General features: G+C 44.0%; 1 protein-coding gene across 1 annotated transcript in view; it reads left to right on the plus strand.

Moving 5' to 3' along the window:
• SPATA13 (spermatogenesis associated 13) overlaps positions 1-19,710 on the plus strand; it is a 146,241-nt gene that overhangs the window by 115,752 nt on the left and 10,779 nt on the right. Inside the window, 6 exon segments of the mRNA XM_004453079.5 lie at positions 6,680-6,816; positions 8,390-8,569; positions 8,959-9,144; positions 12,085-12,264; positions 14,581-14,813; positions 18,442-18,571. Coding sequence (XP_004453136.2) covers positions 6,680-6,816; positions 8,390-8,569; positions 8,959-9,144; positions 12,085-12,264; positions 14,581-14,813; positions 18,442-18,571 — 1,046 coding nt within the window.

Here is a 19,710-nt window from a genome sequence, read left to right on the forward strand (position 1 = left end):
AAGGTGAAGGAGTGGGAGTGAGAGCTGCAATTTGAAATGGGGTGGCCAGGGCAGGTCTTGCTGCTCAAAGACCCTGAGAGGGGACCGAGCACTGATGTGTCTGGGGGAGGAGGGAGCCCTGGGGAACTTGAGGCAAGGAGGAGGCCTCTGGGGCTGGAGCGAAAGTGGAGACAGTGAGGGGCAAGAAGGGGTTCTGCAAGGACTTTGGCTTTTCCCCTGTGGATTTTTTTTTAAGATGTATTTTTATTTATTTCTCCCCCCGTTGTCTGCTCTCTGCATCCATTCCCTCTGTGTTCTTCTGTGTCTGCTTGTGTTCTCATTAGGTGGCTCTGGGAACCAATCCTGGGACCTTCTGGAAGGGGAGAGAGACGATTACTCTCTTGTACCACCTCAGCTCCCCTGTTCTGCTATGTCTTCTTATTTTCTCTCCACCTTGTCCCCTGTTGCTTCATCTTGCTGCCCCAGCACTCTGCGTCTGCTGACACTCCTGCGCAGGGCGGCTTTTCCCATGGGAGGTGGCATTCCCACATAGAGCAGCTCTCCTGCTCGGGGCGCGTTCCTGCATGGGCCGGCACTCTGTGTGGACCAGCTCACCACGTGGGCCAGCTTACCGTCACCAGGAGGCCTTGGGCATCAAACCCGGACCTCCTATATGGTAGTTGGGAGCCCAACTACTCGAGCCACATCCCTTTCCCTGTGGATGGTTTTGGGCAGAAGAGTGACCTGACCTGGCTTCGGGTGGCTTAACATGCCGGCGCTGCCCTATCTCAGCGTGAGGTGATGCAAGAGCACAGTGACCAGGGCTAAGGGATGGCAGAGGGGACGAGAGGGGGTCAGACCCTGCATGACTTTTGAAGGAAGACACATTTGCTGGTGAGTTGGATGTAGGAGTTGAGAGGGAAAAAGAGAAAGGATCATTTGCGAAGATAAAACACGGAGACCCACTCCCATTTTACCGGTGACAAAACCAAAAGTCGAAGAGGTTCGTGACTTGCTCCAAGTTAGTAAAGGCCAGATGATTTTTCTCCAGATTCCTTAGCCTTTGGCTTATACACATGCGTGCCTCCCTTCCTGGCCTCATTCCCCATCTCATTTAGCTCTCAAAAAAAAAACACAAACCTGATGCCCAGCAAGTGCTTTGAACCATCTTGTTTGTGCAGCCTTCAGTAAAGGCTAATCCATTAACCTGAAACATTTGAGTGTTCATGAGCCACAGCAGCCAGAGCCTATTGTAAAGTGTTTATGAAATCAACTCAGAAGGCGTTCAGTATATCAAGTCCGTATCTATTTCCAGAGAAGTCGATTCTGCTGCCTCCTTTAAAGGCTTAACAGTTTTTCAATGGAGTTCCTTTTCTTTAGACTCTTGTAGATGGTACATTTGTGTGTGATTGCTTCTGGCTTTTTTTTTTTTTACATGTTCATATTTCTTTACTGATTTTCATAGCAACAGCCAGATCAGATGGTAAAGAATTCCTTCCCCTGGGCAAACGTGGATCAATGGTTCTTTGAGGGAGAGAGTGTCATTTGCAGGGCTTTATTCCGGGTAGGAGGCCCCAGCATCTTTATTTTGCTGAACTTCAGTTCTTTGGGCACAACTCTGCTGAAATGTGATAAGAAAAAATGCTGTGTGTGCCTGAAGTGCCAGATCAGAGCTTGTGACGTCTGAAGACCCCTGCCACTTGGGCCTGTGGAAGACAGAAGGGCTTGTGTCTCTTCTCTTCAGCGTTAACCAGTGTAGTCCTGGGGCGTCGTAGCCTGGCACCAGCTCTAAGGAGTCAGCTTAAAGAAGGCTTTCTGGGGAAACGGACTTTGGCCCAGTGGTTAGGGCGTCCGTCTACCACATGGGAGGCCCACGGTTCAAGCCCCGGGCCTCCTTGACCCGTGTGGAGCTGGCCCATGCGCAGTGCTGATGCGCGCAAGGAGTGCCCTGCCACACAGGGGTGTCCCCCGCATAGGGGAGCCCCACGCCCAAGGAGTGCACCCATAAGGAGAGCCGCCCAGCGGGAAGGAGGGAGCAGCCTGCCGAGGAATGGCGCCGCCCATACTTCCCCGTGCTGCTGACGACAACAGAAGCGGACAATGAAACAAGATGCAGCAAAAAGACACAGAAAACAGACAACCGGGGGAGGGGAGGGGAATTAAATAAATAAAAATAAATCTTTAAAAAAAAAAAAAAGAAGGCTTTCTGCTTTTGTGTCGTTTTTTTCTTTGTAGTCTAGAACATACTCAGACTATAAAAAAATATTGATATTTGCCTCCTCAAGACCCCACCCCCAAACACACAGGGATGTGCAGTATACTAGATTACCTTTATTCTCTGCTTGCAAGCATTCTGACCACAGCATAATAAGCAAAGCTATTATTTTAAAAGTTATTTTAAAAGGAACAGTCACCCCACATTAGACAAGCTCCTTACATTTCTGGATGGCAGAAGCCTGACTTTCACAAGCCATCCTGACCCACACTCCAACACTGGGTAAGAGAAGCAAAGGACTGCACGACTGCCAGGAGCCCTCCTGAGGAGGTCCAGGCAGGTGGCATCACCCCCTCCCGGCCAGCTGTGCTCCGGGAACAGGCCGGGCACGCACACTGCAGGGCAGGGCAGGCTTCCCATCACCCCAAGTGTGTGCTCCACTCACCTGTACCCCAGGAATGGCCCTGCTGCCAACCGTGCCCCTGACAACGCCACCTTCTCTTCTTGTGAACTAGCAAGGAAGCTGGGGTCCAGAAGGCCGCACCCAGACTCTCATCTAGGGGGCTTTCCCACAAGACCAGCCTGTGCCCTGGCTTGGGGGTCAGGTCCAGGAAAACCCTCCTCCCCTGGCCTGGGGCGGCTCCTTTGACTTTTAAATCCCAGGTACCAGTCCCTTACTGGGGAGGGGAAGAGGCCAGGAGGGTCCTGGGTAGGTCAGAGCCCAGGATCCTGCTGTTCAGGCAGAGAGCTTCGTCTCAGTAGCTGAGGGTGGTTGTCGGTTCATCCAGGAGCTTTACTGGATATCTGTCTCTCGGTTCAGTGCAGGGTCCTAGATGTGGAGGAGGCAGTCTGCTCAGGTAGCTGGGAGCACAGATAAGAAAACTGGTGAATTTTAACCAACCTTAGAAGTAACCAATCTTAGAAGTAAGTATGAAAAAGACCCCAAGGGAGCAGCTCCCTCTCCCTGTGGGCTACAGGAGTGGGAGTGTGAAGAGATAAGTGCAGCTGCATGGTAGGAGTTTTCAGGGCAGCGAGGAGCATTCCAGGGAGCTGGGAAAGCAGGGGCCCATGGAAAGATTTGGCTGGTGCAGGAATCACTGAAAGGCTTTGTTTAGAGTTCAGGGAACTGTAGCAGAGGCAAAAACATGAAGCGATGGGAGAGGGCAAGCTGGGGACTGGTTGTGGAAGGCGCCCTCTGGCCGTGTGTGCCCTTATCTTTCTGTCATTCTCACCATTGGGTTTCATGGAGAGAGAGAGAGAGAGTGTGTGTACATGCGCACAGGCTCGTGTTGAAGTTCTTTATCATCTGCATGCCTTTCTAGCTTAGTTTCCTTGGCTTGAATTCATCATCACATGCAGTATACATGTCTTTTCTCTGCTTGACAAGGAAAACTTCAGAATCTAGTACATGAAATAAAATTTTCAATGGCTTATTTTCACAGTGTTTATTATCACCCACTATTGCATATCTTTTTCAATAATTTTCATTGTTGTAATGGAAGGGGTCCAGGCTCTGTTCTAAAAATTTGCTTTTAAAACATTCTTCAGTTTAGAGAGTAGACCGGTTCCCTGACATTTAATTCACTAGAAATTAAGATCCATAATTCCTTGAAAAAAAATAAAGAAGGGCAGGCAGAAAGCTCAAAATCTCAAACTCTGCATTTCTAGCAAGGGACCTATGATTCTCCCCAGGCCACTAAAGACTGTTTCCTAAGTCTTAGTGCTCTCCTGTAGGCTCACAAGCTGTGTGGGTAGCAGGCCTTTCTGGTCTTTATGGTTGAGCCTTGTTAGTATCTTACTGGGCTATCAGAAATGGAAATGAGTGACTCAGACCAAACATGTTGATAAAGCCAGAAGCTACTGTAAAGGAAGGAGAGAGGGAGGGGGTGAGGGAGAAAGGGAGGAAGGAAAAGAGGAGGGAAGGAGAGAGAAAGAGACAATGGAGAATCAGTGTTCTCTTGGGTGACTTTGGTACTAGACAAAACCATCTTAACCTGTGGTCCTGAGGCTGACTGATGAAATTGGTATTCTTCACTTCAGGTTGATACAGGAGGAGAGTGGAATTTTTTGTCTCCAAGGAATTTGAAGGGACATTCTGTAGCCACCCCAGCTAGTACAAAAGAGTCAACATTTTTTGAGCCTTTCCTTTTGTCCCTGAGCTAAGCACTTTCCATAAAAATGAAAGAAACAGAAATTTCCCTTCAACTTTCGCATCACACTGGCTTCTCCTTCTGACTTACCTCTTTTTGTGTGTGACACAGTGACTTGGGATTGAAACTTCGAATCAATATTTGTCCTTTTGTGTCTGGTTTATTTTTACACAACATGATGCCTTCCAGGATTCACACTGTAGCAGATCTCAGAACTTTGTGACTTTTTATGGCTAAATAATATTCCATTGTGTGGACAGACCACATTTTCTTTATCCATTCATCCATCGATGAATGGACCCTTGGGCTGCTTCCACCCTTTGGGTTTTGTGAGTCGTGCTGCGATGATATTGATGTTCAGGGACTGCACCTTTTTAACACTCACTCCAACTGATTCAATCTCCTCCCACTGGTTTCCCTGGTTCCAGCCTCTCTCCAACCAACTCTCCTATTGTAGTAAAGTCACTTTTCTTTAGCCCAGTTCTCAGTACACCCACTGTCCTAACCACAGTAACTATCTTTTCTTGAGTCCCAACTGTGGGTCAAGGATTCTAAGAGTTTGACATAGATTATCTCATTTATTTTGCCACAAAGAGGGAAATGACGCTTCGAGAGATGAAGTCACTTGTTTGGGATCCTACTTCTCTACAGGGGCAGGACTAGAATTAAACCAGCTTCCATAACTCTAAAACCTGTTTTCGTTCTGTAATGTCAGGGACTTGCTCTTCAAAAACTGTCACTCAACTCAAACCCCCAGAACAGCAGCCCATTGCTTACATTAGCTCTGGAGGCCCCCCATTGTGGGCCTTGTCTTAGCTTGCCCATCTCAGCTTTTAGTAGCTGCTATGTACCTGGACCATGTGCTTCAAATTAAACCACATGTTTTTCTGAATCAAGGGTCCCCTCAAATACCTTAAATAGCCAGCTCCCTTTTCCTACATCCTTTCCCTGTACTTTTCACAAAGAGAGGTCCTCTTTCTCTTTAAAATTCCCACTACCATTTGGTTTGCACAGCCTTTATTATAGTTGCCATTTTCTGGCTTGAATCATAAATATCTGGAATTTATTTGCCCCTTCCCACCCACCTCCCCACTTCCCCACTCCAGCCTCATCAAAGTACTGGCCCCTGAAGTGCAGGGCTCTTCTATATCTTACAGCTGCGTCCCCCTAGCATCTAGCAACCATCCCAATGGTGAAAGGAGTGATGGAGAAATCCCTGAGCTTGTTGTACAAGAGGGCTGAGGCAATCAGTCGAAAAGAAGAAATGCCTTTCTACTCCATGACAATTAGCCTTGGTGAGAAGAGTCCACTGTCCAGGAAAGACAAGCAGCCCCTGAATACTAAGGTGGTCAAGCCACCTTTAAATCAACCCACCTTGAAAGAGCTTTCTAATAGGTCAGCTCATCTTGGAAGATCTTTCTCTTTTTTTTTTTTTTTTTTGTTGGTAAAGGTGCTATGTAATCCCTAATTCTAATATTGAGAATTCAGTCCTTTCATTTATGGACAAATATCGATGACCGGTGTTCTCTTATGCGATATCATGACCTTTTAATTTTAGTAGTACTATATTTTGCACAAGAAAGGTAGAAGTAGAACACTTCTCACTTTCTTTTTCTCCTCAAGCTTACCAACATATTTCTTGAAAATGTTACCTGTGTTGTTGTTTTAAGATTGATTGATTTATTTATCCCTCCCACCCCCACCCCCACTCCCACCCCATGTTTTCTCCTCTCTGTGTCTGTTCTCTGTGCATTCTTCTGTGTCTGCCTGTCTTCTCTTTAATTGAAACCAGGAACTGATCCTGGGACCTCTCAGAGTGGGAGAGAAGTGCTCAATCTCTTATGCCACCTCAGCTCCCTGGTCTGCTGCATCTCTCATTATCTTTCCTCTGAGTCTCTTCTTTTTTTGCATCATCTTACTGTGCCAACTTTCTACGTGGGCCAGCTTGCCTTCACCAGGAGGCCCCAGGAATTGAATCCTTGACCTCCTCTGTGGTAAATGAGAGCCCAGTCGTTTGAACACATCTACTTCCCTGTATATATTTTTTATATCCACTTTTTGCACAAATTCCTAACCAAATCACGTATGCATTCACTATCTTAACCCACAAATAAAATTGTGTGTAATGTTGGCAGTACTCTGTGAAATGTTCCACTTCTCACTTCATGTAAAATTTAAGTCCACCTCTTCTTAGCCTCAGCAACTACCTTTGGGTTAGTATATTCGTAGGAACTCTCTGGATTAGCTTTTTCCCTTGGGACAATGTTCTCATGGGTCAGTTGTTTCATCATTTTTAAAAAAAGTCTTTTCAGCCAGCCCATCGCTTTTGTTCCAGTCTCTGCAGATGGAGGTGCTGAGTCTTCTGCCTTAGTGGATGACAATGGAAGTGAGGAGGACGACAGCTATGAAGAGCTCTGCCAGGGCAACCCTAGATACTTACAGCCAGGTGGGGAGCAGCTGGCCATCAACGAGGTACTGGAATTCTGCTCAGCCATGACAAATATTAGATACCTGATTTTCAGGACCCAGAATGAAGTCGGCTTTGCTTTCTGTTTATTGCTTACTAAATATATTCTAAAACCCAGAACTGTGATTTGCTGGCATTGTTGAGGAAAATTACAGCGATTAAAATTTCTAGATCACTGAAGCTTATCACCTGAAGTGATAATAGCAGCCATCAGTTGCCTTTGGATGGTGCTTTTCATATGTGAAGTCTTTTACTTGTATTATCATATAATTCTCACGCCTGGTATAAGGGGTACATGTTACAGTTATCACCTTGTAATAAAGACTGTGGGACTAAGAGATTAAATTGCTGCTAGCAAGTAGTGGACCTGGAATTAACTACATAATTTTACTACAAATCTCAGTTTTTTCTTCCATACTACAGTTTTAACTCCCCCTCCCCCTTATGGAAATCTTTCTAGGAGACACCTCTAGCTTTCTAGACTTCTTGAACAGAGCATGTAGAACATAACTTGTTGGGGAATTAGAATCCCCAATACTGTCTACTACCCAGTTATTGTTCTGTGATATGATATCCCTGGGGAGCTAAGGAAGTGTCCTTATTTACTCCCCTGGCAGACCATTGGAGGGGTCCAGAAGGCTGTAAGTTTTGAGCGAGTCTATCCTTTACTTTTTTAAAATTTAATTTTATTGAAGTATATCATTCATATATGAATGTACATTAACAGATGTACAGTAAATGTTGTAAACGTACAAAACAAACATGGAAAGCATATAGGACTCCTCCCATACATCACGCCACCACCAGCACCTTACATTGTTGTGAACTTTGAAATAGCGTCATCAAAATATTACTATTAACTGTAGCCCATTTTTTACATTTGGTGTATTTTTCCCCCAACCCACCTGATTAGTAATACCCTGTATTGATGTTGTACATTTGTTAGAGTTCATGAGAGAACATTCTCATATTTGTCCTGTTAACAAATCTTCCACCACTGGATTCCCTGTCCTTTGCTTTTTTTCATTAACTATTAAGCACCCAGAGATCTGGCGCATTCTCTTTCATTTTCAGTAAGCTATTAAGTTAGCTTTATTCAAACTGTAAACGAAGCATGAAGAATAAGCTCTGGGTCAAGATGTGAGGGACTTTCAGTAAAATGTGTGCACTATGTTTGGGACTTGCTTAGCTTTGCAGCATCTAGTTTTGGCTGCTCAGAAACTATTTCTGGAGGGACTGGTTCCCAGTTCTATATAGTCTTGCAGATATTCAAGTTTGTTAGATAACTAGTCTACAGATAAGTCACCCACTGATACCTTTTTAAGTAGATTTGGGTAGAATTTGGTTTTTTTTTAACGGCATCTGAGAGATACCCACCTAATTTTGTTTTCCCCAGGGTGTTTTTATAAGACATGCAAGGTCTTGGTTCATCTTGAATAACTGATCAAGTAATAGGTATTCCCTGAATGCAACAGGACTACAAGGCATGACTCTGACCCTGAAAGAGCTTCCACACGCTACCCCAGAGCTGCACCAGTCCATGTTTTTGCACTAAGCACATTGGTGTCTCCATTTCAGCTGATCAGTGATGGCAGCGTGGTCTGTGCCGAGGCCCTGTGGGACCACGTGACCATGGATGACCAGGAGCTGGGCTTCAAGGCTGGGGACGTCATCCAGGTGCTGGAAGCCTCCAATAAAGACTGGTGGTGGGGCCGGAACGAGGACAAGGAAGCCTGGTTTCCCGCAAGCTTTGTCAGGGTACGTGCATGGCGCCCTCTGCTTTTCATAATTTCTCTGGGAGAAAGGTAGAACCTTCAGGCCAAATCTCACTCTCTAGACAGATTCAGGTCTGTTGTAAGTTCTGCAAACCCATTCTATATGAAATGTTCTAAGATTGTTAAAGTCTTAGATGGGCTGAAGTAAAACTATTAAGGAAGGTAAGGTAGTTGTTTGCCATCGCTGCTGTGTTTTGGGGTCTGCTGGCACAGCCATGGCTCTGCTCAGCATAAAGGCTCGTGCCAACTTTCCAGATGATGGTCCAGAGGCCTTTATAACCCACCATGGGAAAATGGAAACAGGAAGCTTTACTGCTCAGTTCGGTTGGTGACTCACCCCCGAGTTACCTGTCACCTCTGTGTTGCCCACAGTTGCGCGTCAATCAGGAAGAAATGTTAGAGAATTCCACAAGCACCCAGGGCGAAGAGCAGGAGGAGGATGCTGGCAAAAGCCGCCACAAACAGTCCGAAAACAAACATCAGATGAGGACCAACGTCATCCAGGAGATCATGAATACAGAGCGCGTGTACATCAAGCACCTCAAGGATATCTGTGAGGCAAGATACCAAGACCCTCTTCAACCCCAAGAGCTGTATGAGATGACTGCGTGATATTCCCACTGTGGCTTTCTTCTCCCCTGCTTCTGCCCCCAGTTAGCTGGTAAACTCTTTGAGGGCAGGGCCTCAGTTATCATATTTGTGTATTTTTCTACCCCCTCATGCTCCTCCCTGATCTTGTCCATACACAAACTCCCCACCCATTAAAGACTTGTTGTATGCATTGCTGAGTATAATGAGTATAAATGGCTATCCTACATGCTGTGGTAGACAGTCCTTTTTTTTTTCCCTTAAACTTTTTATTTTGAAATAATTTCAAACTTACAGGACAGTTGCAAAAATATTGCAAAACCCATACAGAGAACTCAGACATAATCTACTCCCCAAATACCCAGAGCCACCAATTTTAAAATTTTGCCACATTTGCCATATCTTATCTGTCCATCTTTCTGTCATTCTCTGCTCACCTTTTTGTTTCTTTTCTAAACATTTGAGAGCAGGTCATACACATTATGTTGCTTGCACACTTAACACTTGCATGTACATCTCCTAGGATATTCTTTTTTTTTTTTTAAGATTAATTTATTTATATCCCCTGCCACTTGTGCTTGCTGTCTGCTCTGTGTCCTTTCGCTATGTGCTTTTCTACTTCTGCTTGTCTTCTCTTAAGGGGGCACCAGGAACCGATTCTGAGACCTTCCAATGTGGGAGAAAGGCACTCAATCGCTTGAACCAACATAGCTCCCTGGTTTGTTGTGTCTTTCACTGTCTTTCCTCTGTGTCTCTTTTTTTGTTGCATCATCAATTCACGTGGGCCAGCTCACTTTCACCAGGAGGCCCCGGGAACTGGATCTGGGACCCTCCATTTGGTAGAGGGGAGCCCAATCGCTTGAGCCACGTCCACTTCCTGGATGTTCACTTATGTAACCACTTTAAGTGCAGTCATCAAGTTCAAGGAAATTAACGCTGATATAAAGCTTACAGTCTGTATTCCAATTTTTTCATGTCCCTCAATAATGTCCTTTGGAGCCTTTTCTCCTGTGTTATTAAATCTCATTAATGATCACATACTGCATTTAATTGTCACTGTCTCTTTAGTTGCTTTTTTATTGTTGTTAATTGTGTAAACATTTGTGTATCATAAACGTTGCCATCCCAGCCACTCCCAAGCATACCATTCAGGGGGATTTATCACCTTCACAATGTTCTGGTACCCTCACCTCCCTCCGTTACCAGAACTTTCCCATTCCTCAAACGGAAACCCTGCACCTATTACACACTAACTAACCAATCCTTTTTAAGGGTGCTATGCATCTCTTTCAGGACTTAACTCCTGAGATCATTCAAAGTGAATGACTTCCATAGAAGGCAATGCCCTTTAAGTGATTATGTGGGAAATCCACTAGACTTCACAGAGAATCAAAGGTTTGTCGCTATGCACCACCTGCTGCATTTAATCATTGGACTCACACACATGATTCTGAGTTACAGCAATAACTTGAGGTATTTAGAGATAGACACAAATTTGGTTTTATCAAGTGATAGCCAAGGCTATGCTTTTGAGCGTCATGCTAGTCTCATTGGCAATAACTTTTATATTATCATCCCATCCTATCCTAGATTGCAAAAAACTGGGCTATTACTAAATGTGAACCTAGAAGTTTTTTTTCCCTCCTGTGATATTTTTGTTTTTTTATGGACTTTGTATGAGCATTGCCCTGAACTGTTGTTCGCCCACTCTGAACTTTCCAGCTGTTTTGGCCATGAATGCTGATCACTGCAGTATCAACTCAATGATGACAATTCAGCTCTGAAGACAAGCTGAAGTGAGAGAACCAATCATTCTGTAGTTGGATTAACTGGCCAGATACAGCATACCAATGTTTGGCTTATTTGTGCTATCTATTTTATTCTGTATATAGATATGATTAAGGAAGTATCTTTAAAGCAGCATTTTAGGAAAATAATGCTAATTGCTACTGAAGATTGAGCATTGACTGTGTGCTAGCCCTTTACATGGATTAGCTCATCTAATGTTCATGACATGCTCCTATCACTAGGCAAGTTCTATTATCCCCATACTCCTCCAGATGAGAAACTGAGGCACAGAGAAGTGGTGGGGTTACAGTAAACTCAATCTACTCCAGAACTTAACCATTACATTATGTTGTCTTTCTGTTTTAAATTCATGCCAAATAGTACATGATATTATTTTTCTTGTATGATCAGTTTACTTATTCTGACTTCATGATATTAACTTGGAGATAATTGTTAAATATATATGTGTGTGTGGCCTTTCCTTCCTATCCCACCAACTCCCACCCAAGCCATAGCACAACCATGTTGTACATGGAGAGTTAATTAGCAGTACTTCTCGTTGATGCATAGTCAAGATCTACAGATTTATGTTAAAATAGAAATAGGTGATGGTAGGAACCTTGGGTAAAGTACCCTTGGCTCTTTGCCATGACTAACAGCAAGAAAAATTGAATTAACTATTCAGCAAGTGATGAGAGTTTATTTGACAAGTGTGCTCAGCTGTGAAATGGAATTAGGGATGGGAGAATGATTACCTTAAGAGTTTAGAAAAAGTGGCAATACAAATTTTCAGGCTCTGGTATTTGAACCTAAGCAATTTGTTTAATCTGGAAACTTTATATGGCTTCTTGAATTATAAATCCAACCACCTATATCTTTTATGTCTTCTTTTCTTTTTAAAAATTTATGGCAAATTCTGGTCACAGTTTTATGATTATCCCTACACAGACCCATAGAAGTTTAAATATTTTTTTCCAATTAAAATCCACTCTAAGACTATAGTCTTGGTCTCCTTTTCTCCCTCCTTGTCCCCCCCCCCCCCAAACAAACTGTATTGTTCAAATAAATTTTTTTTTTTAATTTCTAATTTAAATTTTTAAAGTGTACTTTTTTATTTTGCAGGGCTATATCCGACAGTGTCGCAAACACACAGGAATGTTCACAGTTGCACAGTTAGCCACCATTTTTGGAAACATTGAAGATATTTACAAATTCCAAAGAAAGTTCCTGAAAGACCTTGAAAAACAGTATAATAAAGAGGAACCTCATCTAAGTGAAATAGGATCCTGCTTTCTTCAACATGTATGTGACCATTGCTTCTTTATTAACAACATCTGATTAAATCATACTTTTGAAATGTTTTTCCACTAAAAATAGGAATCTTTTTTTTTTTTTTTTTGGTCACTTCTTAAAATGTATTGGTTTGTTTGCTAGATTAATTTTCCACAGAGTAGAGATGTCATTTGTAAAACTCAACTTATTGCTTAATATGGTTCATCTTTATCAAGTTCATGTCTTCAGAGTCTTCCACTTGATATAGTTTAGAGTTGAGGGGCGTATCAGAGTTCTCCAGTGAAACTGAACCGATAAGATATATGGGTATATATCGTGCATATGCATATATGAAGAGATTTATTGTAAAGAATTGGCTCATGCTTGTGGAGCTGGTAGGTCTGAAATTCACAGGCCAGGCCAGCAGGCAGTTGACATTGTAGTCTTGAGGTGGAATTCCTCTCTTGGAAACCTGTTTTTATTAAGGCATTGGCCTGATTAGATGAAGCCCACCCTTATTATCAAAGATAATCTTCACTTGAAGTCAGCTGATCATAGATATTAATCCCTTCTTCACAGAAACAACTAGACTAGTGTTTGACCAAGCACTTGGGCACCATCCTTAGCGCAGCCAAGCAGGCTCATGAATAAACTGCCATATGAGGTCCTCTTTGGAGTAGTTTCTAAGAAGACCTAGTCAGTGTCTACTATCTGTTAAGCCCAGATTTGAGGGTTTTTTAATATTAGCTGCTGTGTGACGAGGAGGTTGATGTGATTTTTATCCCCATTTCACTGATGATGAAACTGTGACCCACAGAGTAGCTGACCCAGGGCCGCACACTGCAAGTGGCAGATCCGAATCCCAGTCCAGGCTGCAGGGCTCTAGACCCACACCTGGACCCCCATAACTCCCTCAGACAGTCCTGCGATGATGAAATGAGTCGATCATCCTTCAGCTGATGCCTGGCTGTTATTCTTTAACCCTAAAAAGACTTCAGAGGAAGATGATTTCATTTTCAGCCAAAGTGAGCAGGAAGGAATAAAAGTAATGATAACAGCCACAGCAGTGCCTCCTGGGTGGCACCTCATGTGTGAGGGCCCCGTGGCTTTATAGAGGAGGTAGAACTAGAGCTGGTCCTCGGGGGGCGGGTAGATTTTAAATAAAGTAAAATAATGTTGGGTGGGAAGATCAGCCCCTTTAGTGTGCTGAGCATTGGGGGGATATGGTTGAGAGACCTGCTTGGCCCGAGCAGAAGGTTCCGAGGGGAGCGGTAAGAGAGATAAGCTTGAGAAGCTGGCTAATGCCTAGTTGAGAGGCAGGGAAGGGATGTGATGGACAAGAAGCTTAGGATGTGATGGACAAGAAGCTTAGTTCTCTTGCTGTGGAGAACTGAGAATTTAGATGAGGGTCAGGAGGCACTCCTATAGCTGAGGGGGGCTCAGGCCGAGGTTTTACAGTGGTGGAAATAGGGATGTGTGGCAATGTTAACATTTTTGTTGTGATGCCATATATAAAGCAAAACTTCCCGTTTAATTAGAGATGAGTCTTTTTGAGGACAAACCGGTAAGACTGGTTATAGGAAACAAAGAATTTTGTCAAGGAGAAGCCCCAAGGTGGGAGGGGGAGTGAAGGAGATGGATATACCGGGGTGCCTTGGAGGGGGAAAGGTTGGAGGGGGGCGCAGGACCACTGAGCAGGGATTGGGGCTGGGTCTCAGAGAAGAGCCCAGGCCAGGAGTGAAGAATGGCCGCTGTCTGGAATGGGAAGTCAGGGACACGGAGTGAGCCAAGCCTGTGGGTGTGAGGCTGAGGGAACACATGCCTGGCAGGGAGTGGGGCCAGGCCTGCCGCCGATTAGAGATTAGGGAGAAAACAGGTGCTGGCAAGGTGGAGGCGTTGAGGAGACACCTGGGCTGTGGTCAGGAACCCTATCCATCAGGATGCCCAAGAAGGACAGTTAGGCCTCGCCATCTCCCTCTCCTCTGCCCTTTCAATGCTGGGTCCACGTTGGGTCAAAGGGAAGCGCCAGGTCCCGGCGGCATGTCCTTTGAGGCCACAAGGGCAGTTAGAGTGGACCACGGAGGTGAGCGTCAGGACGGCCCCCCCCCCCCCCCCCCCGGGCCCATGTGCCACCATCCACCGTGCTCCCCGAGCATTTGAGGAAGGGCCTCGTTGTGCGAGAAACCGCGAGCAGCCGGGCGGTCTCCGGAGATCACGGCCTGCTCTGCTTCTCACAGTCTCCCTGCTATCCGGGACCACCCCCTGGGGGAAGCTGGGGTCTTTGCTTGTCCTCTGTGGCCCAGACCTTCGCCGGCACCCTGACGGAGCTGTGCTCTCCCTTCCCAGCAAGAGGGCTTTGCCATCTACTCGGAGTACTGCAACAACCACCCCAGCGCCTGCCTGGAGCTCGCCAGCCTGATGAAGCTGGGCAGGTACCGGCACTTCTTCGAGGCCTGCCGCCTGCTGCAGCAGATGATCGACATCGCCATTGACGGCTTTCTCCTGACGCCTGTGCAGAAGATCTGCAAGTACCCCTTGCAGCTGGCTGAGCTCCTCAAGTACACCACGCAGGAGCACAGGTGAGGGGGCCGCAGCGGTGGCCAGAGGGGCCAGCCTGGCAGCTGAGGGCCTGGCCTGAACCCTGTGGACGGTCGAGTCCTTGGGCTCCCCCACAATGCTCTGCAGAATAGTTTATGTTTCAGACTTCAGAATTTCACTGAGTTATGGAGAAGAATTTTACTTTTTAAAATGTTTAATATTGCTAAAGATTGAAATAAGATCATAGAAAAGAATATCAATTCCTAGAGATATTAAAAAATACAAATTATTCTTTTTAAAGATTTAATTTCTTTCCTTCTTTCCCCTTCCCATCCCTCTCCCCCATTGTATATATACTCTCTGTGTCCATTCTCTGTGTGTTCTTCAGTGTCCGCTTGTATTTCTGTCAGCAGCACCAGGAATCTGTGTCTCCATTTTGTTGCGTCATCTTGCTGCATCAGCTCTCCATATGTGTTGCACCACTCCTGGCCAGGCTGCCCTTTTTTCACGCGGGGCTCTCCTTATGGGGCACACTCCTTGCATGTGGAGCTTCCCTGCATGGCACGGTACTCCTTACATGCATCAGCACTGTGCATGGGCCAGCTCACCACACAGGTCAGGAGGCCCTCGGTTTGAACCCTGGACCTCCTGTGTGGTAGGTGGACACTCTATCAGTTGAGCCAAATCTACTTCCCATGAATCATTCTTAAACTGTCATAAGTTCATGGGGATTTTAATTAATTCATTAATCTATTTCTTTATTATCCCTTGGTGTTTGTATATATTTTATAAGTATTCCTTTATATCTAGTCGATATTTGATTTTTAAAAAACCATTTTTAGAAGCAGAGTCTGATGTGAATAGTTTCAGAAATATCTCCCTACAGTTGCCCCATTCTACTCCTTGCTTATGAACTTTTTATAGCCACTCACTCTCAGACCAATATTCTATACTGCAACTACAATTTAGTTTATTGGAGGAGTTTGGATATACAAAAGTTAGAACTGTAAATGGGTTGGGAAATTCCAGGGTGTGGAAGTGGTCTGGAGATGTCGGCTTGGAAGACTTGATGACTGTGACCCTGTTTAGCTCTCGACCCTGTGCCCACTGTGGGCACTTGCTTGCTCTCTGCAATCCATTCTTGTCTGTTCCCACTCCCTTTGGACCCAGGGCTTCTTGTCAAGATTACCTGAATGCCCCATCTCTCTTTTGGATTTACTTTGCACCTAACTAAGCTCTCCTTGTCACGTACAACACCTTTGTCGTTGATTCTCAGCATCTCCTGAACAACAACAGATATATAAATATGTATATATATTTTTACCCCCTTCCTTCTTTACTGTCTGCCTCTCCTGATTTCTGGATTCTTCTTGGACCCCTATAATTGGCCATTTGGTCTCTTCTAGTTAGTTAATAGCAATTCATCATTTTTCTACATATACAGAAACCCTACTGTAATTATACATAGGATAGCACTCATTCGTTACTGGAACACGCAGGCCCATTTTCCATGGCATGGAAATGTCCCCAGAGCAGCTGGTGCCTTGGGGCAGCAGTGATTGGCTCATTGCTCAGGTTCTCCCCAGGCCACCACTGGAGAGCCGATGGGACAGGGTGGTGACGGCGTCTGCCCTGTGCCAGGCTCTCTAAGCCCAGGCATAGTGTGGAGTTTTAGGGTGACGCCCCCTGTTGGAGATGAGAACCAAACCCACAGCGTGCTGTCATTGGCACAAAGCTTTAACTACACCTCCAGCTCTTGAAAGAATAATCTTTTGACATTATAGGGAGGCAGGCAAGGGGAAAGGATTGTACCCAGAGGAAATCTGCTGCAGCAAATCAGAAAAGTTCCGGGTTTCAGCAGCTAAATATTGCTACCGAGCAACCGAATCACCTCTGGCCTTCCTAGCACAGTGGGAGTGTACGAGAGAGAAGGGATTGCTCTTTTTGTCCTCTCTGTTGCCAGACACCTACAGAGAGAAGAGGGGATTGAGGAAAGCTTGGCAATTAGATTGGGAGGTCGACAGCAAGAAAAGGAGAGGTCACTGAACAATAGGTCCTAGATATGGGCGTTAGTTAGAATTGGGACTAAAGGATGACGAGAAAGGGGCTCATTGAGATAGATAAAAGCAAAGAGATATTTATATGTATATATTTTAATGGAAATGTCATAGGAGTTCAGTAGAAAAAAATTTTTCAAACTCAGGAGAGCCATATATTTGAAGAAATAATAAGAATAAAAAAGCATTATGATAAGGAGCCAGAGAAAATAAATAAGTGAATTTGGAAGCAAGGCCTTTTGAAAGACATGGGCAAGCAGCTTGATAAAATCCAAGACAGAAGAGCTGCGGTCACTGAAATCTATTCACACTAAGCAGCGGAGTGAGAAAGTGAGAATGTTCTCACTCTGTGGCATGTATGCGTGTGTGTGTGTGTGTTTAAGGGTATTTTTCTCTATGAGATTTAGGTTTACCTGGCATTGCAGATTTGGGCAATTAAAAAAATCATTTCCTTAAGTAAAACAAAGCAAAATAACTAAAACTAACTCTCTGCCTCTTTTCTGGAATCGTAGAGAAAAACTTGCAGAAAAGCATGTAATTATTTTGCGCCCTTTTTCCACTGACGGAGGCCTCTAGTGGGGAGGGTTAGCTAACCATTCTTTGGCAGCCCCTTTGGGTCGTTTTCCCTCTTGCTGGCTTTCTCGCTCTGCTTCTTAGTGTGAATGGATTTCAGTTCACTTTCTGAAGAGTTTGTTTTTACAGCAGTGACTGCTTTGTGTGCGAATGCTGAGGGACTCCCCAAGAACTGAGCTTAATTGTATTTGATAAATAGACGATAGAATCTGCTTTGTGGGCTTTTTTCCATAGCAGTGCAGGAGGATTCTGATTCAGCCCAAGTGGGAAGCAATGGTTCTGTCCCTATAAGTCATCGCAGGGCTAGAAAGTTAAAAATTCAGCCCTTAGCTGTGTGGTTAGTTCACATGACCCCAAATCACTGATGCTGAGCAAAACCTGGGTATAAAACTTGTAGATATTAGACATGCTGTGCTCTAGCTTGAATGCAGAATGCAATGATAATCTTTTCCCAATTCCTACAGTTTATAGAGCCTGGGAACCGGAGTCCTGTTGGGGAGACCATTTTAGTTTGATTTGATTTTAGTGTATGAAAAACATCAGAAATGAAGATCCATTGTTGCAGTATATGACCTTTGCATGCCTGACCATGTCAGGTTTTGTGTCCTTTCCTAAATTGTGTACAAGATGAGACTCAGAACAAATTATTACTCGTGAATTTTTTTAAGTACTTTATATAGCAGAACTGGACATAGATTCAAAACCATGATAAAGCCATTTGTTCTTTATTAATGAAAATAGACCATTGCCACTGGGTTTAAAACTTATTTCTTATGGCATTACTTTCATTCATTGTGACTTCTGGGAAATGAATGAAAACATTCTATTCCAAAGAATTCTGAATTGCATTCAGTCAGTTCTCCTAACCTATGCAAACTGTAGTCTATTCATGGATGAACAAGAAAAAGGAAACAATCACTATTGTTTAAATGCTTTGTCTAGACTATTACTATGCAAATCAAGGATGAGAGCATTGTTTTTGTCTATCCTTATTTGTGAGCATTAAAATGATTAAAATCACCCTCCCATTTTTTTGCAGTGATTACAACAATATAAAGGCAGCATATGAGGCCATGAAGAATGTAGCCTGCTTGATCAACGAACGTAAACGAAAGCTCGAGAGCATAGACAAGATAGCACGGTGGCAAGTGTCCATTGTAGGTTGGGAGGTAAATATGACGCACCCACATCTCCTCCACTCTCAGCTCATCCCGTCTCTACTCACGCCCTCTTCCACCTCTAATTTGATTGGATTTGGTGACTGATACTGGGTTTTAATGGCACAAATATTTTGAGGCATATAGTTGAATTTGAGTCAACTATTTTACCAGCCCCACCAAGAAATAAAATCTGAAGAGTGTATGGAACTACTTTATTGCTACCCTCTTTCCTTCCTGCTAGAGATTGAGCTCTATGAGAACAACTAGAGAATATTTAAAATGCAGTAACGTAATACAGTCAAACTGGCTACATTTGAATAATGTGTGATCAGGAGAAGATTAATTTCTTCATATGTAAAATGGGGAGGGAAATATTACCTGCTCCATAGACATATTGTGGGGTATGTACACACATACACATGTAATACGTACACATCAATTCAGTGTTCACTGCAGTTATGTTCTGTTAAGTTGGTGTGAAGACAATTAGTGAAGGCTGAAACATTGCTCCTAGTGGAAATGTAGGATTAGGTTTCTGTGAGCCTCTCTGGTCACAGCATGTTTTTTTCAAGTGATCAAAACATAAAACATACTTAATAAAGCAAACATATTTAAAGATGCCTTATTTAATATGAATTGCTGATTTGTTAACATTGAACTCATACCACCAGCACTGTAACTCATGCCTGCATGAAGCTTTCCTAAAACATAAGACCCAAAGCAGCCTTCTTGTACTTAGGAACACTAGACAGCACCTCAGCACTATGCTTGGGGGCCATTTAAAGAGCAAAATCATCAACATAAAGCACAAAAATGTGAAAGCATGGCTCTAAATAGACCGCAGAAAGGACACTTGTCTATAGTGCGGAAGCCAAACCAAGAAGGCAGGGTACTACCTTGTTTGACCTCAGCTAGGAAACATGCATGTCAGGCAACTCAAATTTTTCACCACTCTCTGCATGTCTGCAAATGACTACTGAAGCATCATGGTTATTGATTTGGGGGTTACAAATAAATTATAGCAAGTAGGTGCATTTACATGTACAGAATCCCTGAATGATGAGAACCAACACACATTTATTTGCTTATTTAATCACTTATTTGTTCATTTATTTACTTATGTCTAAAAGCAACAATGACAATAGCTA

This window comes from Dasypus novemcinctus, chromosome 15, assembly GCF_030445035.2.
Source record: "Dasypus novemcinctus isolate mDasNov1 chromosome 15, mDasNov1.1.hap2, whole genome shotgun sequence".
Taxonomy (NCBI): domain Eukaryota; kingdom Metazoa; phylum Chordata; class Mammalia; order Cingulata; family Dasypodidae; genus Dasypus; species Dasypus novemcinctus.